At 42.1% G+C, this 24,177-nt stretch overlaps 3 protein-coding genes across 8 annotated transcripts in view; 1 reads left to right on the top strand and 2 right to left on the bottom strand.

Moving 5' to 3' along the window:
• Nucleotides 1-690, bottom strand: part of lratd2a (LRAT domain containing 2a) — a 3,658-nt gene extending 2,968 nt beyond the window's left edge. The window contains exon 1 of the mRNA XM_025065051.1: nucleotides 1-690. This exon is cut by the window's left edge and continues 9 nt beyond it. Coding sequence (XP_024920819.1) covers nucleotides 1-247 — 247 coding nt within the window. The 5' untranslated portion in view covers nucleotides 248-690.
• A 2,504-nt stretch (nucleotides 691-3,194) lies between these two features.
• fam91a1 (family with sequence similarity 91 member A1) lies at nucleotides 3,195-23,179 on the bottom strand. 6 transcript variants are annotated; one of them, XM_025065041.1, is made up of 26 exons: nucleotides 23,042-23,179; nucleotides 21,197-21,508; nucleotides 19,886-20,159; nucleotides 19,533-19,617; nucleotides 18,593-18,744; nucleotides 17,266-17,323; nucleotides 15,813-15,880; nucleotides 15,591-15,704; nucleotides 15,344-15,434; nucleotides 14,777-14,839; nucleotides 14,493-14,599; nucleotides 14,323-14,361; nucleotides 12,860-12,972; nucleotides 12,645-12,754; nucleotides 11,089-11,201; nucleotides 10,846-10,932; nucleotides 10,343-10,472; nucleotides 9,130-9,278; nucleotides 8,069-8,203; nucleotides 7,365-7,478; nucleotides 7,179-7,251; nucleotides 6,840-6,995; nucleotides 6,372-6,473; nucleotides 6,012-6,135; nucleotides 5,833-5,902; nucleotides 3,195-5,253 (listed from the first exon to the last, which is right to left on the bottom strand). In XM_025065041.1, the coding sequence occupies exons 5-26, from the start codon at nucleotides 18,674-18,676 to the stop codon at nucleotides 5,068-5,070; spliced, it is 2,286 nt and encodes a 761-aa protein (XP_024920809.1). In that variant the 5' UTR covers nucleotides 18,677-18,744; nucleotides 19,533-19,617; nucleotides 19,886-20,159; nucleotides 21,197-21,508; nucleotides 23,042-23,179; the 3' UTR covers nucleotides 3,195-5,067. The 6 variants fall into 6 exon arrangements, with proteins under 6 accessions (XP_024920809.1, XP_008329978.1, XP_024920808.1 ...); XM_008331756.2 differs by lacking the exon at nucleotides 19,886-20,159 and having other exon boundaries at nucleotides 3,195-4,943; nucleotides 5,029-5,253; XM_025065040.1 differs by lacking the exon at nucleotides 19,886-20,159 and having other exon boundaries at nucleotides 3,195-4,904; nucleotides 5,029-5,253.
• The window catches only part of klhl38a (kelch-like family member 38a), a 2,634-nt gene continuing 1,499 nt past the window's right edge, over nucleotides 23,043-24,177 (top strand). Inside the window, exon 1 of the mRNA XM_025065050.1 lies at nucleotides 23,043-24,131. Coding sequence (XP_024920818.1) covers nucleotides 23,075-24,131 — 1,057 coding nt within the window. The 5' untranslated portion in view covers nucleotides 23,043-23,074. The remainder of the gene's footprint in view (nucleotides 24,132-24,177) is intronic.

Here is a 24,177-nt window from a genome sequence, read left to right as displayed (position 1 = left end):
TCTTCTCGTAGATGCATTCGTCTTTGTGATAGACGGCGCACGACACCTCGTCGCGCTGGTCGAACGGTTTCTCTTCCTGGTTCGGTTCGATCACCGCTCCATCCACGGCGCAGCCGTCCTGCAGCTCGTCGTCGTCGCTGGAAAATATATAAGAGACGCCGATTCGATCCGAGTCTACGCCGTTCGGGTCCACCGTGGGAACTTCTGCGTAACTTAAATGCGATAGCCTGTCCATCTGGTTCCCCATACCGCTGCTCACCTGGAGACTTCTCACGGTTGGCCTAACCTCAACACCATCAGTCACCAAAGAAGACGAAAAACACGCGCGGTCGCACACACCTCAATGATGCTCACAACTTCCTCCAATGCGCTATGGCGCCGCGGGTTTCATCCAAATTACGCACCAAAATATTCCGGCGAGCTAACCAAGCATCAACAAGTGGACACAGGGAAGGGAGAGCAAACAAACAAATACACTCGGAGACCACAAGTTTCCCCGCTTAAAGTCCACGTTGAATAAAAACAAAGAAAGAAAGTTCGAATTGAAATATTTCCTCACGTGACGAAGCCTAGCTGTTAGTCTCCACCGCAGACCGACACGGTGTCACTCGCACACACTCTCCCCCTCTTTCTCCCTCCTAACCTTCCTCCCCCCCTTCTCTCTCTCTCTCTCTCTCACTCACTCTCACTCACACACACAGAAACACTCACCGTGTAGCTGCACCGCTCCGTCAGGCTGTAGCTCGATGATTCTCCATAAGCGGAAGTGTACGTAATTTTCACATCCGCCCCTTTAACCGTCCGTCGACGTGCCTGTATCTGTCCATCTCTCTTCATAAACATTTGTCAAATGGCGGGTCGTGATTGGCTCGTGACAAGTGGTTCTGGGTCAGACGTACAGTAGAAGTGTAGAAGAGTCTCTATGAGTAAAAAAGGAAATAGTTAGCATACGTACCAACAACAATTAAATACAATTTAAAAAGTTTTCATGCTGTGAATTATTGTATTTTATAGGACATATTCATTAATATTTCACTATTTGTGTTGAACCTTGAGGGTTGGTTTAAACTTCTACTTAAATGTCTTTTCTTTAGATAAATTCTAGCTAACGTTAGCTTTTTTTGTATATATTAAACACTTGCTGTGGGCATCAAACACAGCATTAGGTCACAGAGTTTTTATCCTGACTATTTAAAGGACTGTTACATAATTGTGAATATTTACATTTACATGTCTATGTTTGTATTTTATCACAGTTATATTTAGGTGTTCATTACTCATAGTAATTTATTTTTGTAACCAACCAACAGAGCTGCATGCTGGCGTTATAAGTGAATATGTGTCACATTTGTGTGTAGGACGATGAGCGTCCCAACATCTGTGTATATTTGACTATTTTCACCACCGTCTGTCCTTGATGGAACTAAAAGTGTGCAGTCATTTGCTCCCTGTCCTTCTCCCGCTGGGACCATTATGTCGTCATTATGTTTTGTGGTGGCTTGTGGCCTGTCCAGACTGGCTATCCGTTACTTTCTCACTATTACTACATCCCACAGGCAGGGGAGGCATGTATTTAGTACACCCCCAAAAATGGCACACGCTGCCACAGCTTTGGAGTGGAAACGCCTCACCCACAAATTTTAATGGTAGCGAGCAGGAAAGTATCAGGGATGCTGAGGGATGCACACGTTGGACAGGCTGTAAAAGAGAAAAAATGCCCGTGGAAAAGAGTGAACCCTGTTAGAGGGGCAGATGAGCTCGGGGGGTTTTAACCCTGGCACTCAGCTGGGTATCCACAAGGAGGACTGATAAAAGCTGCAAAGTCAAGCACAGTGCAGTTGAACTGATAGAGGACGTGTCGGAACAGAGGCAGTAACTTACTTATCTGCTTGTGTTGTTTAGACAGCGAGGAGGGCCGCAGCTGTGGACTCAGCAGATTTAGTCAAGGAGCAGCTCCCATCAGGACGAGGGATGACGAAGAGGCCAACAGGACCACGTATGCTGTGATTTCAGATGAATGTTTAGTTAGAGTTAGTGAGATTCAATGTTAGTTACAGAGTTTAAGTTACATTTCATCACATGAGCCAAGACTGAAGTAGAGCAAAAAATAAAACAAACTCACAATTGAATGCCCCTGCAGGCAACATAGATGAATGACAGCGTTCAACAGCGGGCTGTTTTTCAAGGCCACCTGTTAATGTGATTACAGACAATATATCTTTATATATAAGATTAGGACAGGTTATCCAGATACAGTAGTCTACATGGTCATTGGTACTCTCCTTTGTTTGACACTTCTTGTTATAAAGCCAGGTGGGCGCGTCGCAGCCTTTAGGAGGAACATGAATTCCCTGGTTAATGTTGTGGACTGAAACGAGCAGTTGGCCAATATCATTTCACCAGTCACTGGACTTTTATTAGCTTTTGCACGAGATTATGCGAATAATTCTAACGTGCGAGTGCCCAGTTTTTCCTCTGCGTCTTTTAACTCAACCTAAGGCCCTGCAGCCTTTTGGGAATGCAAATGATAGGAGTCATTTACATTTTTTCAAATAGGAATATTGCGTGTTCAAATTGTTATGTATGACATACAGTGAGGGAGAGAGTATTGTGTGTGTGTGTGTGTGTGAAAACGATGACTGCTCCTCATCCTCAGGTGGTCTGACCTAGTTTGTGGCCCCAATGTCCCCGCGTGACATGGTGTAATTTGAAGTGCTGGGAAATTACTGGAGCAGGGAGACCTGGGAGACATTCACAATTAGGCAGGACTCCAACTGTCAGGTGGAGGCCCACGAGTGGCCGCCGACTGGCACCTTTATCCTCCTCCAAAAATCTGAGCTCCGTTGAAGCTCCACAAAAGCATCTGCAGTCTTAAATCAGACATTGTTTTTCTGCTGGCTGTAAATTTCCGTCTACTCTAGTCGTACTTGAGACAGACGGTGGGAGCATCCGGTCCACTGTGTGCTGCTCTGTCCATCTGTTCCATCTGGCTTGGAAAACACCTAATAACAGTTCAGAAAAGTGCAAAGAAAGAAAATAGTTCAAGGAGACAATTTTGCAGAGAAAAGAAAGAGTTTCCTCCCATTACATATTTATTTATATTTTCATATACTTTTTACATTTTTATTTTGTAATAATACCAAGTATTTGGAGCAGAGAGGAAAAGAAGGAACATATTGAGGGAATGTTGTTGGTTTTTTTTCTTTTCTTTTTTTTTAAAGCATTTACTCATCTCGTCAAACACGCTACAACTAAGATTCTCTAAAATATAGACCGACATATAAAACTAGCCATTTGTAATACTCTGGTGAATGTACTGGTGAACATACCTGGGAGCAGTGGGAATATCTGGGATGACGAATAACTAAACAACCAGGCAGGACTGGGAGGGAACTCCTGTTGTGACAGGTGGGTGTGTATGAGGTCACATGATACACACACATACACAACAGACACACACACACACACAACAGTTTCTACACAGTCATCATGCTACAACAGGACCTTATGGCAACTGTTGGTTTTTTCTCTATGTCATCACCACGTTATTGGAAACAACAACCACAGATGAATCAAGGTCTGTAGGAGGCTGGTAAAAAAATAACTGGTCAACATCACAACTTGTTAACACTCAGGGTAAAATGTCACATTGAAGCTGAGCTCAAAACTCTTGACAGGCTGAAGGTAGTGTTTTTGGACCAAAACGTGTCTGGGAATAAACATGTGAGTGTGCGGGTGTGTTAAAGCCTTCACAGCAATGTTGTCTTCTGCATTACAAACTCTGGAAAACAAAACCACAACGTACACAGAATCCCTTGGAAACTGTTTGTAAACCAGACTATTTCTGACCTGTGCCTTTAAATGTCCTCACCTAAGTCTTCAGCAGAGACAAAGGTTGCTAGTTTGTGTCCCAATATTGGCTTTAAAACACCATCAGTCAAAGCACATGAATCATTTCAAATGATGTAAACCTTACATTTGAAAATAATCAAGAACAAAGGAAAGCAGATGGTTCGATTTAAGACCTGACTTTTGATTGGCTGACAATAACAAGGCACAAAATCAAAAAGAATGACAAAAGAACAGAAGTAATTTCCTGACATGAAAAAGAACATTCTTTGGTGTTTCCTTTTGCACTGAGAAAGGGTAAAATAACCGGTTATGATCTTGAGCCTTTCTCAATCCTCTGATCTACGGAGACAGGAAACACTTCCTTTTTGCAAATATAAAGGAAATCTAAAATCATACAGAATGTAATATCCAAAAGAAGAGAAAAACTAAATCACATCACTTCATACTCCGGTTGGGTGAAATCCTGTAAAGTGCAAATAAAAATGCCCCGAATTTTGTAACAAGTAAAGAGAAAAGGGATTTTTTTTTTAATGGTACAAGTTGTGCAACAGTGTCATGCAACAAATCACTATAAACATGAGACACTAAACGGGGGAGGCGGAGACTCTCCTCTCTCTGACAAGTCCAAAAGACTTGTAATTAAAATATGCAGATTGTTAAATGATTCCTGAAGAAGTCGCTTCAACATCTTCCTTTTTTTTTTCTTTTAAATTTTGAGGATCATTTTGAAAAACATCTATACAATACAGATGACTTTACACTCCGCTCTGAGGGATCACAAAACATCCAGTGGTTAAAGGCAGGGAAGAGGTGGAGGAGGTGGAGAGGAAAACAGCCTTCGTGTTTCCACTGAAATGGTCGTCCTGGTTATACGCTGTTTACCTGCACCGTTGTAACACACTGTGATCATAGCACCTCTCCAACTGAAAACACTGCCTACAAATCTGAGGGAAACAGCAGTGGAGGAAGGGGCCGGGGAGCAGGGGTTTCTTCATACAGGTGGTAAATGACAAAAGTGCTGGCTAGGCTCATCACTCCCCGATGACTGGTTACTGGTGGACAGGAGGACAGTGTGTATGACTGAGTGCTTCCTGGTGGTCAGATATGGAAGTGCAGGGTTGAACCTTGGGCATGTAGGAATTTCCTCAGTGACACAAAGGACGAACATTGTTTTACCTCGTGTCCGCATGTGGAAGAGGAGCAGTGAAGACTGGTCTATGTGGGCTGGTCCTTCTGCAGGGCCGAGATGTTCAGAGGAGGTGGGGCCCGCCCACTCCACTCCTGAAGTTGACCGTCCTTGAAGAAGAGATTGAGGGCCGGCAGGGGGACACCGGACTCAGCTGGGGGCTGACTGAGAGGGTTTGACACGCCACTGTCTGCGTCGAAGGACTGGCTGCCGTCCTGTCATCGCAGGGGTGAAGGTCACACACCAGCACATCAGGTAGAGAGGGTGAGGAGAACAGAGGGGGTAAAAATAAGACTGTTAACATGGTCCCTGTCTGAATCATGGACTATTCAGACTTAGGGTCAGAACTGAGGCTCGGTACCAAGACAGGGGGCAACGGTGACAAAGGTAGACTTTAGAGATTTATTTGAACCAGGAAGTTAGTTTGAATGACACACATTTTGTGCATCAACATTCAAAACACATCTGGTCTGGACCTAAAGACAAAAAGTAAAACATAACAGGCCATAGAGAGTCTCACCTGGATTATGATTAGCTTTTTAAAAGTAAAAAAAAAAGGGTTAAGGTAAAGTTAAAAAGACTTTTTAAATGTCTGATTAGCTTGGCTTTAATTCTCAACACAATTAACGAGCTACTACATCACATAGTTGAATGCAAATCCACCAGTTATTCCTCAATCAAAGTCTGGGTGTATAATTAGTGTCGTTACCTGGCTCCTGGGGTTAACATTGAATTCTTTTGTTTTTCTCAGTGTTTACTCTTTAGTGAGACCTGAGACTGGAGTGTGTCGTTACCTGGAATGACTGGACAAAGCTCAGCACCTTCAGCGCTAACTTTCGGCTGGACAGAAGCAGTTCCTGAAGGCTGAGGGAACAACGAAGCCAGAGGTCAAGTGCAGCTTGAACAGGTTTAGTGTCATTTTACACTTGTGTCCAGGAGGAAGGTGGACACTTTTTTCGGCATTTTTCTTTACCTTTCATTGCTGCAGAGTTTGTGTGAGGCTATCTTTCGACACACTTTGCGGTTGAGCTCTGAGCTGAAGAGCGGCATGCCGAAGCACAGCTCCAGAGGGACCCACTCATCCTCAGACGAGAGGGCTGTTAAATTATAATGATAATAATAAAACATAATATTATTAATTTACTCACAAACACTTCTACCTGCTATTTTTCATCATTCTGTTTCACAAATATACATTAAAAATCAATTAATCATAATTAATCCACAGCTACCCTGTGATTAATCTAATCTGAAGTTCAGATCTCCAACATCTGTTGAGGTTTCCTAAAACTCCTGAATAAATGAATGAAAAGATAAAGACCAACTAACGTACTGTCTGTTTTTCCTTTGCCATCTCCATTGTTCTCTTCTGTCACAAGCTCAAAAGACTCAGTGCTGCCATTGGTGTCCAGGCCTCCACCTAAATGAGTGTCTCCTAGAGAAAGGGCAACAATTCTCCATCAACATTTGATTAAAACCAGAAAGGCCTCTAATTCACAGGAGTCATTAAATGCTACACAGACAGCTTTGATCCAGTTCAACAAACATTGTAATGTGAATGTGTCTGTTTATCAGGATAAAAAATGAAATGAAATCGGTTTAATCTGAAGGTAAAGTCTTCAGGTGACAGGTGTTGGATCCATGTTCATTAGACAAAGCTATCACAGTTAGAGACATAATTATGCAGACAAACGGCATAATCAAAGTGGACGGTGCAGCTCATCTGTCCAATCTGACACACACTAATTCACCTTTTTAAAAATGCTCACACAGAAACACAGACGAGGCATTTGTCTTTCACCTCTCTCACCTCTGCACTCGGCACTGTCGCTCGCCCTGCGACGGTGCCTGTTGTTGGAGTTGAGCATGGTGATGTAGCCGCACTGATGCTCCAGGTCCACATGTTTCTTCAGCTTCTGCAGGGCCTTGTGTACACACATGTTGGAGTAAGAGAACTCTGCACAGGACAGAAGAAGAAGAAGAACAAGAATGATGACGCTACGCTATGAGGAAAATGCTAAGGATTTAAATTAAGTTGATTAGAGACACAAACAACACGACCTACTACTGTGTCGTTACAATGAATGACTTTTTTTTTATTTTTAAAGTCCATAAACATTATAACTTTTGAACATCATACCTCCCTTCAGATCCTCCTCATCAAATGGGAAAGGAATGTGGACTGTTTCTCCATGACCATACATACCATGGCCCTGCACACACACAAACACACATTATGTATACTATTGTGGAATATATAGTCATTCATATATGTCTACAGGGGAGAAAATGGACAAAAATGTATTTGTCTAGTAGTGTGTGTTACCTGTATGAGAACAGCAGAGTGTGTGAGGGCATCATTGAGCATGGTAAGCACATTGGATGTGGGGACAACACCTGGGTCGTGACCCCAGGAAGTGATCAGCAGCCTGTCATAGACCTGTAGACAGATGTTTTAAAGCAGACATGTTTAAATGGACACAGTCACACCCACTTGTTGATGAGTCAGTGAGTGGACTGTTGTGTTACAGTAGCTTCTCTATGGGGATGTCACCTATATGTAGATTTACATTTTTAATTTGGTACAATTAAACACTGTGCTCTGTACAGTGACCCATTTTCATGAAGGTACCAGTCCTACTTTTGGAATGTGCTGCATCAAAAAGTCTTTTGTTCCCCGTCTGATATTCTTAGGATAGATTAAAAAAAAAAAGCAGGACCACTGAAAAGCCTTGGAGGGGGAAACTGTAGTACAGTACGACTGTGCCGCTGATGAATCTCTGTCCTCAGAGCTTTGTAGAGAAATGAAGGTGACACAGAAAAGCCTTGTTCTTCATTGTGACACAGCAGGTTCAGAATTTTACAGGACAAAAGGGATGAAGAAAAAGTAATTTAAAAATCCTCCTCATCACATGTCTGGCTTTTTCCAAAAAGGAGGAGCTTTTGTCTCCTTTTTTTCTTGCTACTGCCTAAATGTACTCTCTCATACTGCATCTATAAAATCCTACATCATCATAAGTGAACACTAACCTGGAATATGTCTGGTAGTTTTCTGAGCCTTGAGCCTTTGGAGAGGAGCAGAGAGGGCGGGCCTTGGCCGGTCACATGGTACAAGTACAGCTTGAACCAGATGGAGCTCACCTCAGGGATGGCCGGACCAATGTGCTGCAGGGAGACACACACACAAGCATACACTCACACTGAGTGAGTTGGTGGAGAAAGGAGCAGTTCCATTACACTCAGTCTATTAAGTACATGTGTTCAACACAACACAGAACGAGGTTACTTTCAGCCAAGAACAGAATACTTTGACTCAGGACAACCAAAACCAGGTACATAACAGTGACTTTGACTGGAATATTTAGTCTTAATTTCTGCAGCAACATTAACGTGGTTTAGGTCAGAATTCACAAAAATAGCTGGGATTCACCCTCCCTGGTATCGACAGCTCAGCTGGGTGATGTACACACCAACCACAGCAGCTATAATGTTATAGTTTCTCACTTGTTGAATCATTAACATTTAGCACCAGTAAGAATAAATAATAGAATCAAATCTATTGTGACAAGAGCTACCTAATAATGTGGCCACTGACACAATGTTTTTATTATTTGTAGCACACTACAAAAGGATAGAAAGAGAGAACATTGGTTTAGTATGCATGACGAGGGAGAAGGAAAAAAGTTGTTCTTTTTTTTCACTTCACCAGTTCCCAGCAGTGTGAGAATGAACAGTAGCATGAATGTCACAACAAGAGTTTAACTTCTTTTCCTTCGTCTCTATTTGAGCTCAGCTAGAACTCTGGCGTCTGTCCAGGATGGAGAATTACTCATAAGCCTCATCACTCCTCCGTCTCCCTCCTGCCCTCCCTCCTTTACCCTCTCTTTGAGCAGTACTGTTGTTGAGGCAACTGATCACAGAGCACACAAAGAACACACTCCTGTGTGTAAACAGAGCACTTGGAGGCACCAGAACACAACCGCACCAACAGCTGGTAAAAACACACACTTCTGCCCACACACACACACACACACATCATTTCATTAAATGTTTCACCACACTCCACCTCTTCGCTGCGGGGGTCATCCTACCTGAGGCGTGCAGCTGCTGATGGGTCTGATCTCATTGCTGAGCGGAGCCATCGACACCAGCAGCTTGTAGTTCTTGTTGAGGACCCGGCTGCAGGTGGCTTGGTCCAGACCCAGCAGGCTCTCACAGCGCAACATGTCCAAAGGGAAACCTATTAAAACAGGAAGGACGTGGCAGAGTCAGTTGGATGTTTGCAGACAGTATTCCTCCGTCACTGTGACACAGGTGAAGAAGTCTGGGAGGAAGATGTCTGGTTGAAATATTATCTTTTCTTTCAGCTGCTCCAGTCTGAAAAACCCTCACTGAGGAGACGTTAAAAGTATTCGGCAAAACATCTACCAACAACCTACCAACTTACTGTAAATATGGTTGATTCCATACATACCACATACATGTAATGTAATGACTTCTTATATTTATCATTGTTTTAAAGGGGGGCAAAAATAGAAATGTCTCTCTCTCTCTCTCTCTAAGCTTAACAAGTGGCTAAATCTACCAAGAGGAGAACAAAACATTGATGACTTTACCTATTGCACAACAGTGAGAGGAACTGTCCTTTAAAACTGCTTTATCTTCACATCTACAGTGTACAGTGTAAACTTCCTGATATCTGACTATGCTGGAAGTAAGAAAAACAACAACTGTGTTTTGTTTCATATAACAATACCCACATTTCTCCAAAATGGTGCAGCAGGTGTTTATGAAATATCTTTTTGTTTGCAAGATACATTTTCCTAATTGTGCAAAAATCTTGACTGTGGTTTGATTTCAGCTTCGGCTCTGTGTTCACTGCTCGGCAGAAGTCTGGAGCTGCGGCCAACGAGGACTCAGAGATGAGATAATCAGAAAGAAGGCACACAGCCAAACCAAACAAACAGCATCTGGTGGCACCATGGTAGCTTTGTGGAGACTCAGGAATTTGCCTTGTTGTTGTGGGAAAATTCACTCTCTGCTGCGCCCTCTTGGGACCTGAGTAGAACACTGCAGCCCTAATATAGATTCATAATACGCCTCTAAAGGCATATGCAAAATGCTGATCCAAATAGAAGATAAGAAAACACAGGTAGGATGCTCCAGACACAAAGATGGAGCTTTGTATCTGGTGCTGTTACAAGCAGATTTCAGAAAAGTTTTAGGTAACTGAATTGGTAAATAGGAAAACAACGTAGTAAGTAAGTAAATACTCAGTGTGTGTGATGTTTAGGACTAGGATACCTATGTTTGGGATGTCTGGTCCCTGATCCTGAGTGAGTTCTTTGTTGTAGCGCAGGAAGAGGATGGTGTTTTTCAGGGTCAAAGCGTGGTCAAAGTAACGCTGAGCCTCTCCCTCTGCTGTGCTCTCCACCTGAAAAAAAAAAAACAGAGCTCTTCTGTGAGTTTGTACCTTTCTGGGGACAATTTAAAGATTAAAGAAGCAGTAATATTGTTGTTTGTGTAGACAAAACCTAAACAGATCACTCACTGACTTTATTCTTAAAGAGATTGTTGAGTCAACTAATTTAAAGCTTTTGGCTCTAATATCTTATTATTGGTGATAATTAACGAAACAGTTTGTCATTAGAATAATAAAGCTTGTGTACTTCAAAATAAAAATGTTATTTTTCTATGATGGCGTGACATCCTGTAATTTTCTTGCCAGGTGACTATAAAAATGAGATTTAGATGAGGGACATGAATAATCTATAATTCTATTTTTTTGGTTGTTTGTGTTGTCTGACCTTCTCCAGCTCAGCCAGAAAACTATCCAGAGTCTCGTCTGACAGCTTGCCCACCTCGAACATGGTCACCGCGTGGCTCTTCAGGTTCTAACACAAAAACAAGGAGAACCTACGTCATTAAAACTGTGCTGTGAACAGTTAGACCAACCCCGTTCTCTCCACCTGGTGTTTAGCCTTGAAATTTAGCCTTGAAAGTGTGCAGGTAAACAAACTGGCAATGCGAGTCCACATCCGTCCACTCACCGGAGACAAGTTGCCCATCATGAGAAAGGCAGTTAGGGTAGAGTCGAAGAGGAAGGCGATCCTCTTGGTGGGTGGAGCTGGGATGCTCAGGCTGCTGACACTGGCTGTGTCGGCTACACAACAACAACAATTACTGTGTGAAGTGAGATTGATGCACATTCTAATGGCACGGCTAGTGAACGAGTTCCACCGTCGAGTTTGGTAGTTGTTTTGTTTTTTTTTTATCAAAAATTCAATCTTATTACTCATTTTTAAAGGGCCACAAAGAAAGTATGGTGGTGATATCAACATGACCTGTTTTTTTCTTATGATTTATTTTAGAAGAGCAAGGGGTTGTAAATGGTTACCAATGGGAAATATAACCACTGGGTGGCAGAATTTCAACACCATGTCTTGAAAGTTATTGTGTGTTGGGGAGGGGGGTCTTCCAATCGTAAATAAGGCCATTTTGTTAAGTACAATTTGATGCATGACTACAACAAACTGTACTGGATATATTTTTCAGTAACGTGTATTGTAGTCCTAATTGCAGGTAACAGAGGAGAAGTAACAGAATGTATATAAAAGGTTAAAACTTTATAAGCAACAATTAAATCAAAATTATTATGATGTCAATTATATTAAGTACTTTTGAATCAAGACGCAATTATCAGCAAAATAAAATATTATTTGATTGTTTCAATAAGAAATCTTTTTTTTTTACAACAAAACAAAAGTGTCTGTAACTGCTACATAAAATAACACCTGCACGGTTGGTAACCTGAGGATACAGGGCTGGAATTCCATGAAATAACATGTGTTTTTATGTCTCCCTCTAAACCATTAAAGCTAATTAAAATTTACATATTCATTTGGATGACGAGCAGAACGGTTATATTTAAGTTAAACACAAATAAATAAATCAAAATAGATTTGACAGCTTTAACAAACAACCAGTAATGTGAAGATGACTTTCAGATGTACAAAGCTTTCTCAGGGATTAATTAGTGCTGCAGTTTTATGAAGTTGTGTCGCAAAGTGCTTCATGAACATTCATCAGCACGTCTGCCTATTAGCATAAATCATTGTTTCCCAGCCTTTTTTGAGCCACGGCACTTATACATTATATCATCAGGAAAAACCCTACAGCACATGCCAAACAAAAATCTCACAAAAGTATATGTAATAAAATATAATGATCTTCTAGTTTATTGACTAAAATCTTGGGCTGTTTAGTTGAAGACAACACTGATACACTGGCAGGAATTGAAGAAGGATACTGACAAAGATCTTCTTCAACAGCTCTGATTATCTTTTTTTTAGTTTTCATAGCCATCTGCTGCCACCTAGTGGAAGAGTATTTAATTGTTCTGCCTTTCATGCTTTGAGGAGCAAAGAAAAATTAATAGTAAAAAAAAAAAACCACCTGAAAAAAAACTAAAACTAAAAAAATAGTTTTCAGGCCAATTAAGTGAGATTGGATAATTTTCCTCAGCTTATGATCTCTCAGTGGTTGGGAATCCCTGGCACCAATGACTGAATCACATTATAGTGAGTGCTTGTGTCTGTGTCAGGACCTTGGTCTTCCAGACTGGTGGTGTCCGTGTCAGTAGCAGAGGAGCCTCCCTCCATCACTGGACTGCCCTGTTCCCAGGACAACAGCATCTTCTGAGGGTCCATGGTGCTTCTACATAATTTAGACATGTTACAGTGGTGTTTACTATGGAAATAAAAGGTGTGATCATGTTGTTTTTGGCAAATTTCGGTGGAATTGTTGAATGGATGCACTTACTTCAGCCTGTTGACAGAGGGAGCATTCTTCCAAGTTGGATGAAGCTGATCAGAGTTGATCACCTGACCTTTCTTGACAGCAAACCCAAGACGACAGTACATGGATACTGCATTCTGAAAAAACAGCACAGAAACATAATAAAATATACAAAAGAAAAAATAATGTATACATCGGAAAAACATTACAACTAATAATGTGAAGTAAAAACTAAAGGACATTTGTCAGGTCAATGTCACCACTTCAATGGATATGAATGAAATCCGACTGAAAACTAATGAAAATCTTCAGTACAAGGTTACACTCACTTGATGACCCACAACACCTACTTTAAAAAAAAAACAAAACCAAAACATCAAACGTCCCAGGAGTAGGAGTGAAAATGTGTGTTCTTTCTATTTAACACTTGGCTGGCTTTTCCATTAATGCTACATATGCCGTCACTCGACCTGCAGTTAAATATTTTATTCAGTCCTTCTCATTCAAGAAATGTGGATTTGATTGCTTTTTACACCTAGATGCCCCAGAGGTGTGAACTGAAGCCAACTCTTAGCCGTCCTCTTATCATATAAAAGAAGCTGACGAGGAGAGTGAAAAGTAGAGCTTTAGTGAAAGAAGTTACAAGTCAAGGTTTTTTTTGGGGGGAGAGGTGCGGGGGGGGGGGTACCAGAAAAGGCAAACCAACATGTGTCAATCATTTCTGAGGTTACAGGGCTTCTCCTGTAAAATCACTGTCACCACTGCCTTTACTGTAACTGCTGAAGTGCTGCTCTGATGAAAAGACATCAAAGCACACAGAGGTTGAGCATTTTTCCACTGAAGGTCCTGACTCTGAAGGATGGTTTGGCTCAGTGTGTAAAAAGAAAACTGGTTCAAACTGAAACATCAGTTAAATTGAAGTGATGATGGAGAACCTCTCCTGTTACACCACAGTTTTTTTATGCTGTGGCAACAATAGTAACATCCAGAGTATGGATATGGCAAAAGGCTCTACAAATTGTGTAAACAAAAGTTTACGAAGAAAAAAAGTCAAATGTTTGGCCTAAGGATGGTTTGATCAGGGGAAGTAAAATTATTTTATCAGGTCCTCCACAGCTTCTAAAAACTGTCAAAAACTCCAATAGCCTCAGGCTAGACTCATCAGTGAGGAGGAAGCACATTGACAGCTGGACGTTGACATAACTGCCACAACAGACAGGTTCCCATCCAAAGGTTTGACAGTCAAAACCAGTCAAAACCAAAACAGGAAGACAAGGAGGCCACAGCACAGTTGGCTATGAAATCTGTGACATCACATGGTTCGTGACCATGTGGGATGTTCAAGGAGATCAAGTAACAAGAAAATGTGGGCTGGTCATGTGGATGAGCAGGCAATTAGGGGTCGAGTTCATTTACACAAGACAGGTGGTGTTAGGTTCTAAGCTGAACCAGTGTGAAGGAAAGGAGGTCTTCAAATGTAGCCATACCTTCACTAAGCCCAGGTCAATCTCCAACACATTGGCCAGCTGAGAGACAACAGAGGAGCAGGAGTAGGAATAAAGAAAGAAACAATAGTTAATCATGTCATCAGTCAACAACAACAGTCCATTCTTTTGTCCCATTCACTGAGCTCAGAGGTGAAGTGTTCAAAACTCACCTCTGATACATTTGTCTGCTCGTCAATGGAGACAAAGATTTTGTAGAGAAGAGTTTCAAAGTAATCGCCCTGGACACGGTTCATGACGAAACCTTCCAGTGGTGGTACTGAGGGAACAAAAACACACACAATCAGATTATTAAAAAATGGATGACAGTCGTTAGTCTTTCTTTTTGGCTATTGTAGAAATAGTTGTACTGTTTGTATTATTAATAGTCCAAGTGTCCCCACAAAAATGGAATTTAGTCCCTACAAGTATAGCTATACTGGGAGCCCACACACACCTGAGATGCAGCTGTCGTCAGATATGGGGACGTCCAGGTAGATGAAGCCCCTGTTGTAGAGGCCTGTAATAAAAGCACAGCAGGTATACGACAGCAGTGAGAACATAATTCTCTGTTGTAACACAGACAAAACAGAAACAACTTTATGGACTTTTCTGAGGTGAATAAAAAGTCTTAAAGCAGCTACTTGTATTCAAATCACCCCTTGGTATTTAATCAAATTCTCACTCATTCACAGACTCTCTGGTGTCAGAGGCTCACCACTGTCAAGACTTTTCTCTAATTAACATCCAAAGTGCACCAGCCCAACTTTACTGCCTCTGCTCCCACTCTTTAAATTCACAGCAGCGCTCCGATCCAGGACCTTTGACTGAGACATTGATATCTGTCTCTGCGTTCAAATGTCAGCTAAAAAGACCAGACCTAGAATTTTCATTAAGCTGATTATCAAACATTATCTAAGTTATAACCTACAGATGTATTAGCATAATGAGTGAAAGTAGCAGCGGTGTGGTTGCAGTTTTTTAAGTTTTAAGTTGTGTTCTCATAAAAGTCACGTAGACTCACTTAAGACGACATTGTACTCCATTGATCCAGCCAGCTGGGGACCAGAGTCTATCATCTTATCGATGGCTTTCTTCTCAGCTGGAGAACAGATCTGTAATAAGTCAAGAAAAAAAGAAAAAACCGTGACTCTGTTTTTATCAGATGTCCTTCATGAGTTAATATTCCACATTTATCAGTATCTGAGACCCAATGACAAACTTTGTGACTGTGTGTATTAAATAAAGTGTCAGAGCAGATCTCTCCTCACCCTGATGTCGTCTTCAGTGATGTAGCCTGTCTGAGCGACCCACCACGGCTCCACAGAGATTTCCACTGGTTTTGCTGGGAGCAGATCCCGTGCTGATTTCCTGCGGAAGAATTTCTGGGAAGGTAAGAAGACAAATTAAGTCAAGAAGTCAGTGGTGAACCGGTAACAATAATAGACCCCACTGGAACAAAGAAACAGGAACTGGAGGGAGACATTCCTTACTTTGGACGACCTGCATTGGTTCATCAGGTCAATGTACTGGTTTCTCCCGATGCCCAGCAGCCTCAGACCTGTGAAGGAAGGAGAAGCTCAGTGGAAACTCTCTGTTGCACCTTCACCTCACAGCAGAGACATTTAGCAGAAGCACAGCTGCAAAAAGTGTTTCCACCTAAAGCCCCAGACGCCTGACAAAAAAATACATCAACAAGTAAAGTTTGAAAATGTTCCAACTTTATATTGGAAAGTTGTTTCGAAAAAAAGGGAAGGAGTTTCTTAAGAAGTTGCAGTGACTCATCCAAATTCTACCAACAGCATTTCTGCACTTGCACACTGTCTGGACTCTACACACACACACACACACCGCTGATCCACTGTTGTAAACACACGGGGCTTTGGAATAATCAGAGTGTCTGTATACATTTGACCTGTAATTAAATTAGCATTTAAATCCTGCATCTCGGAAAACTCTGGGTCATAATAAAGATGAGAGCAGAGGTCTGCAAATTCATCCCAGGCTGAATATTCTGGGATGGCTGCCAATGCAGACAGACACCAACAGGGGACGTTTTCACTGCAGCCTCCTCACACAGCAGAATCCCACACATCCTATTCTGCTGTCTCACCCAGACACAGACACAACAAACATTCGCCCACGCGATAACTCTATCTCACACACATTTTTTTTTACTGTCTCTCCAACCGCCCACTTGTGCATAACACACATCCAAAGCTCCTCCAGGGAGGAGCAGAATAGAGTGGCTCCCATGAGGACGGCTCCTGCTGGCAGCCTTCTGTCCTGTTCTGCTGAGAGGAAGGCTCTCAAATACTGACACAAAGCCGGTGTCATCTGACACAAGTGTGTCAGATGATGCTGAAGCTGCACTTACTTCTAACTATGAGCCTTTGAAAAGACACATCTGTAGTGGAATCATCAGAAGGCATGGGGCTGATGTAGCGACCTGGCTCTTCATAAAAAGGTCTGCCAATATCACTGGGTTATTGCTCGGAGGAAAATTATGTTGGTGTGGAAATGTGAGGATGGACTGATGAAGAAAATGTGATTTTTTTTGTGATCTGTTATTCAAAGCAAGTAGGAAGCAAAAATGTAGTGCACTTTCTAAAACATACAAAAACTCAAAAAACGCTTAAGTCTGCACAGGCTAATGTACTGTATTGTATTTGTTAAAACAAAGTACCTGTTAATTCATGTTAATGAAGGCTTGTCCTTGTTATTTCACTTTTCAATTTTACTGTTCAACATTAAAGGCTTATTTTGATCTTGAAGCATTTTCTTTTTTTATTTGAGTTTCAGTAAGTGTGACACTCTTTTGGGGAACATACTTTGTGTTTATAAGTATGTGGAAAATGATGTAGAGAGAATGTCTGTCTGAGGGTGCACAGCTGCAGCAGAGTAATATCAACAATAAGAGGCAGAAAGGACAACAGGGACACTTACAGTCAGCAGCAGTGAAGTTGGGTAAGGAGTCGTAACTCTTCTCACTGTTCATAATGTCCTGGAGGAGTCAGAACAGAAAGGAGAGAAGAAGAGATGAATTCATTTTCTTTTCCTTCCTTCATCATCTCACAGCCAGGGGCTCAGATTATTAACAGGGTGAACAGACTCTCTGTGAATTTATCAGAGCATTCGGTGGCTACAGTTAAAGCCAAGTCAACTGGAATCTGAAATGGAGGCTCTCGTTGTGTCTCCAGTCATGTTAGTACTGAAGTCTGTTTACAAAAATAATAAAGAGAAGAAGAAGAATCAAATTCCAGGAGCCACATCCTGCAGAAACACGACCTAAAAGTGATGTAATGTTGATGTATTTCCTTTGCGAGTACTTCTCGCGGCGGTTGTACAGAGGCTTCAGTTGACATTGACTGACACCTAGTGACAGACTGATGCAAAGACAATTAACGTGCGACAATAATACAGAAAGATCACACAGCAAAACATTTCGTCATTTTCTTATTCATATTTTACCACTGGTTGTAATTAACAGCGCATATAAAAACACCTAATTAGTGACACGGCTGTCAAACAGGTTCATCTTGTATATTCTTCTTCTTGAATAAAGTGCTTCTAAATGTACAACAGAATAGATGTGTAACTTCCATCTGCTCACAAATACTTAAGTTTTACTTAGAGACTAACAAGTATTTTAAAGTGAAAAAACACACGTTGCTGCTGACGACTAATGTACATCAGTGTAAATATGTATTGATTATACAATGGTCCTACTTTGCGTATGGAATGTAGACCTACTCCAGATGAAATCTTATAGCGAGTCAGATGAGAACCGTTATGATGGATCATATTACCAAACCTGGAGTAACAAACAATCCAGTCTGTATGAAAGCCCACGGCTGTATACGCTTTCATCCTTCTCCTCAAACTCATTTCTTGGATTACTTGTTTTGTGTCAAACTGCCTCTGCCGCTGTTTAGGATTACAAAGCTGGGGACATTGTTCAGCTTAAATGAACAGAGACTGGCTGTTTCCAAACCAATTAGAAAATCTCTGCCGCAGCACTGACAGAATGTCTGCCTTGTTCCTTTGAGCGTTCTCTCTCTTTTGTTCTCAAAAGAGCAAATGAAAGTAGGAAATCACCAGTGTTATTGTCACAGACAATGACCCAGTGGAGGCTCTCACACTATGAGAGCACAAGGATGGATGAACACCAGGGTATGACCCTGCTAATGGAGATCATGATGAGCCAGAACAGAACAGAACAGAACAGACATCCTCACAGTTCTCTTCTCCAGAGCAGCACTCAGTCTCTTACCTCCATTATTCCTATGTAATACGAGAAGGGAGTGACTCTCAGCCCTTTGACCATGATGTCAGACAGGTGGTAGGGGTACAGCATCAGGTGGTCCCGGCTGTACTTTAGCAGCTCCTCATAATACCTGCGCTCGTCCTTTCTCACGTGGCGCACTGATTAGAAAACACAGGCAGCGGTCAAGACAAAGGACAGGAGGAGAGTCATCCAGTCGACACCGAATCAATCCCAGTTAAAATGGTTATCATTGATCTGATCTGACCAGTGGTTTCCAAACCTCTTCTGCAGCGCCCTCGTTCTACAGATAAGACTACGTCGACACATTCAGAGCTGTGCTTTAAATATCAGCTGAATTTTAGGTAGACCCTTAGTTATTCATCAAATAAAGGAAATAACATAACAATAAAAATCAAAGGAAATGTGTATCATTACAGATTGATGCAAAATAAGGGGGAAATGAAAGAATTGAACTGAATTAAACTTTGCTCAAATTAATTCATATCATTTTCAGTGGCGTTCCATTTTAGTGGTCCACATCTTGGACTCTAGTAGCTCTACTTTAAAAGTTGAATGATTTGTGCTAAATTATTCTCTGCTTATAAATCGGTAGTGCTTAGGAGTAAAGTATGTGCCAGGGAACTGCAATACAATTGAGTACTAGTGATAAAATGTGTGAGAACAGAACAAGTGAGTGTATGGTGGCTACAAAATGAACATCAGGCTGCTCATTTTTTTTCTTTTTATGTGAAACAAACAAAGTGAGCACAGTATAATTACATTTACTGTATGTGTTTATATCAGGGTTTATCACAGGACCGTTGTACATTATATGTTGTAAATGTTTGACCAAACAGGAATTATTTGCCCCACATGCCGTCACACGCAGCTTCCCACAGTAGTGCTGTGCAGTATGTGTGTGTTCATGACAGTTATACATGCGTACCTAGGTTATTGCGGAAGCGAAGTTGGTTGCGGATGCTGTACAGCAGCACATGCTTCTCATATTCACGCTGAGAGTTCCCCAAACTCTGCAGAGGAGACAAACAGTTACAACAATGATGTCACCTGCTGGAGTTACCTGCTGGGATGCAAATGGGTCAATAACAGTTTCCCTTTCCACCTACACTGCACTACACTGGGGTAATGTAATGTTACAGAATCTTCCCTGCAAAAACAGGAATTGGTACAATTAGTTAGTCTGGACTAATCTAATTAAATTAATGTAGGACATCAAATATTCTGATTATAAATCTTGAGCAGAAAAAAATCATTATACAGTAATATTAATTAGTTTACTGTAGAATACTGATGTTCTGTCCATTCACTGAGGATTTACTCCAGGATTGTTCCCCTGAGAAGAGTCCAACAAGTTTTTGGAGATCTGGGTTGAACATTTAGAAACAGAAAGTGAGGCAGGTAAGATGACAGACGGCTAGATAGGTGGAAAGATGACTTGTCAGGTAGGTATAAAGGTAGGTCAGGTAGATCAAACTGGCAGGTGAGATGGTAAGTCATTTTGTAGAAGGTTCTAGGTCAGGCGTGGGCAAACTTTCGCAGGCCACAGTGGGTCCTAAAATTTAACAGAGGGGTCAGGTCAGGAGCAGATAGATGGAGTTTGTGTGAACTAACATAAATGACATGTAAAAGTCATGCACAAAGGCTAAAATGCTTTCTGCATTTTTACGCCATCTATTGGGGAATGTGGGTGTTGCAGAAAAAAGGCAGACGAATAATGATAATATAAATAAATTATATAATTTGGAAAAGTTTGGCGGGCCAGATTAAGACCCTGAACAGGCCACATCCGGCCCCTGGGCCGTAGTTTGCCCATGCCTGTTCTAGGTAGTTTGGTGGCCAAGCAGTTAGTAGAGAGATAGTTTGTAAGTAGACTGTTGAGAAGCTGGGACACCTGGGCACTTTTACTGTTGGTAGGATGGGCAGTAGCTCGGTAGGTAGGCAGGCGAATGTAAGAATGTCAGGTAGAGTGCTAGGACAAAAGTAAGTAAAGTAGGAATGTTAGCAGATAATTGGGCAGCTGGGTAGGTTTCTAGAAATGTAGGCAGGTAGCTAGATAATTATGGAGATATGCATAAAGACTGGAAGGTAGATGTGTGTGTTGGAAGCTAAACAAGAAGGATGGTTGTCTGGAGGCAGAGGGATGTTTCTCTCTAACTCATTTATCTTGTTGAGGGAATTCCAGAACACACTAGCTCGTACATATAGCAACACATTTAGCATGAACAATGAAAACCATTGTCGATAAAACAATGTCATTGAGTTAGAAAACAGGACAGGGCTCAGTCTGCGGTTATATAAGCCCTCATATGACATAGTGTTACTGTAGTAATATAACTGGATTTTAACAGTGCAGTGCACAGTAAGTGGGACTTGACTGTCCGTGTGTCATGTGACGTGAGTGTGGATAAAGCGGAGGTTGGACACTAATGGTCACATATGGCTGTGTGTGAATGGAGACACCGCTGCAGAGGGAAAAAGACAGCGGTGACATTGACAGCGCTACATAAACACAAACACACAATGACACCGGCTCCAACCATACACTGCACAGTTAAATTCCCGACCCGAAGAGCAGTTAATGTCCAGTACCTGTTTGACATTAGCGGGAAGCTTGTTCCACGGATAATTCTGCCTGATGTGAAATTCCACGTCCGTGTTCATAGCTAGCTAGCTAGCTGCCTGCGAGCAGAAATCCTCGATAAGAACACAAACGGGCTCCAGGCCGAGTCCGCGCTAACTTCAACCAGCCTTCACACCCGACAAGCGAGCGAAGCCGGTCCACACAGCGGAATAAAGAGGCGTTTATCTCCGCTGGCTATTTACCTTCACAATAAACGACCACTTCCTTGTTGTATTTTCGAACGCGCCGTTCGTCACGCTCGTGGCCGCTGTCGTCACTTCCTGCCAAGGAGTTGACAGTGGATGTGAATGGAAGTCGTGGCAGGTGGTATATCAAGATAGAAAAAATAACATATAACATAACAATGTATTACATACATTATTATTATTATTATTATTACTATTATGTTAGTAGTATAAATAGATGTAGTGGTTAAGTAGAAACATAGGAATAGTAATAGTACAGAAAAATAATAGAAAACAGAAAATAAATATATCAGGTGTGACCATGAGATACTGTACCATCATCTTCACTCCACATTTACCTTAAACTTTAATTTTATATATAATAAACCAAAATATGTTCTCATAGTTCTCACTTTAACAAAACAAAAAGCTACATATGGGAAATAGCCTGGGGACGCAGTGATTAGACCTAAAGGCTTTGGATGGACCCAGGACCCAGTGATGGTTCTCCCTCCAGGGGCTATTATAAATAAGCACTTCCTTCACTGGACCCTGGTGAAGCTGTTAAGCCGGCAACTGGGTTCCAAACAGTTCTGTGTCACATGAGAAGACGAACTGAAGTCACTGTGGCCCAGGATACTATTCTTAGGTGCAGGAATGTACACAACGGTTTCACGATGAGTCCCACAGTGCCTAACTAAAGAGCCATGTCGTTTTTGTGTGTCACTGCCTGACAACACACCACACCTTCTCTCTGGACTATGTTTGGGTTCTCCTCTGATTAAAACGAACATTTTTCCATACCAGAGGGGTCAAATATTTTGGATATTGTGAACCATCCGAGGGGAAAAGGTAGGATTTCAATGTTACAGATGTTGCAGATGAGGTTCCTCAGAGCTTATAAGTATTCTGAAATATTAGATACAGGACTATCGTTATTAATTTTCTCCATGGATATTTGACAGGTAGAGAGAATTTAAAATTGTATCTGTAAACAATAATGTCTGTAAGACCTTAATCTGCATAATCTTCAAAGGGCTCTGTGATTATATCACCGTAAAAAGCTTTGTTTGGCTTCTGGACACTCTCTAGAATATATAGACAAGTACCTACCAGAACAGTGTTCTACAATGATCTAAAAATGGTTTCAAAATACATCAGATGTCTCGTAACTATGCAGTTTGTCACAGGTTGTAGTTTTACAACAGACCCTGAGAGTAAACTGAGTGTGGACAAATGTCACTCGTTGGCATTTCAGTGTATACAATAATGATTAGCGGTCTGAAAATATCAGACAGGCTTGACCCACAAGTGAGAGCAAATCAGTGTCTGTCTTGGGAGTGATTAATAGGCTGAGTGTTGCTAACAGCCCGAGGAAATGACCCAGTGTCACAAACCTATTATAATATAACACAGAAAATAGGTTGTTTGTTTGACACAGATCGGCATCAGGAGTGCAGGGGTGAGTACTTTCATTTGAGTACTTGTCGATATTCAACAACCATCACAGTAATTCCCTAGAGTAATTCAAATTGTATTTGAGGAAATTCATGAAAGTTACTCACATGGTTAGAAATTGAAAGTCGGATTTACATCTAATTTCCCCACAGTCACAGTCACAGTACTCACCTTAGTGTTTCTGATTGATCTCATTTATACAGAATGGCCCCTGGTGAGGTTTTCTCCTTTAAAGACTCCGAACTTCACTGTAACTTGCTCGCTCAGCTGAACATTCTCCGTCAGGAGCGGATCCTGACAGACGTCCTCCTCTGTGCGGAGCATCAGGAGATCCCCTGCCACAGGAACGTGCTGGTGTCTAGCAGCCCGTACTTTCGTGCCATGTTCTGCAGCAACTTCCTGGAGAGCACTCAGACCCGTGTGAACCTGAAGGGAATCTCTTCAACGGTCATGAGAGGCATTGTGGATTATGTCTACACAGGCCGCATCAGCATCACAATGGAGATTGTGCTCCCGCTGATGCAGGCAGCATCCATGCTTCACTACGGGGTGCTGTTCGAAGCCTGCTCCTTGTTTCTGCAGGAGCAGTTGAGTCCAGAAAACTGTCTGAGCATGATCAGGCTCTCTGAGATCCTGCACTGTGACAGTTTGAGGGACAAAGCAAAGGAGATGGCCGTCAGGTGTTTCTCTGACGTCGCTGCCTCGGAGGACTTCTGTGAGCTGTCTCTCCCTGAGCTCATGTGTTACCTAGAAGATGATCGTCTATGTGCTGAGGAGGAGCAAGTGTTTGAGACCCTCCTGGCCTGGATCCACCATGACCCATTCTCGAGAAGTGGGGCCATCCATGACCTCTTCAAGAAAGTCCGTCTGCGCTACATTCACCCAACCTACCTCTTCCAGTTCATCGCCAATGACCCCTTGGTCCAGTCGTCCACACTTTGCACTGAGATCATCGAGTCAGTCCGTCGCCTCATGCTGACAGTCAGCACCAAGTGCAGTCGGGAACTCAAGCCACTTTGGACCACACCGCGCAGGTACACCTGCAGGGAAACACTGGTGGTGGTCGGCGGACGGAAGAACAACGAACAAACGTCCAGAGAAGCGTTGCTCTACGACGAAAGGACTCACCGCTGGCAGTGGTTGGCCAAGCTGCCTCTGAGACTCTACAGAGCTGCGTACGTCTGCATCCACAGCATCCTCTACGTCCTGGGAGGCCTCAACCTCTGCATGGCATCAGGCGACAGCTCAGTCAGCGCCACAGATAACACTATTTATCTAAAAAACAACCAGTGGAGAACTGCCGACAC

Source organism: Cynoglossus semilaevis, chromosome 18 (assembly GCF_000523025.1).
Source record: "Cynoglossus semilaevis isolate Cse_v1.0 chromosome 18, Cse_v1.0, whole genome shotgun sequence".
Lineage (NCBI taxonomy): Eukaryota > Metazoa > Chordata > Actinopteri > Pleuronectiformes > Cynoglossidae > Cynoglossus > Cynoglossus semilaevis.
Note: the sequence above shows the minus strand (reverse complement) of the source record. Positions and strands in the feature narration are given on the sequence as shown.

Excerpts from the sequence above, each read along its gene's own strand:
- fam91a1 (XM_008331754.2), bottom strand. The coding sequence starts at position 21,268 with ATGAACACGGACGTGGAATTTCACATCAGGCAGAATTATCCGTGGAAC. Across the intron at positions 14,600-14,776 it reads TGACGACAGCTGCATCTCAG|TACCACCACTGGAAGGTTTC; the intron begins GTGTGTGTGGGC and ends TTGTTCCCTCAG. Across the intron at positions 7,252-7,364 it reads ACTCTGCTGTTCTCATACAG|GGCCATGGTATGTATGGTCA; the intron begins GTAACACACACT and ends GTGTGTGTGCAG.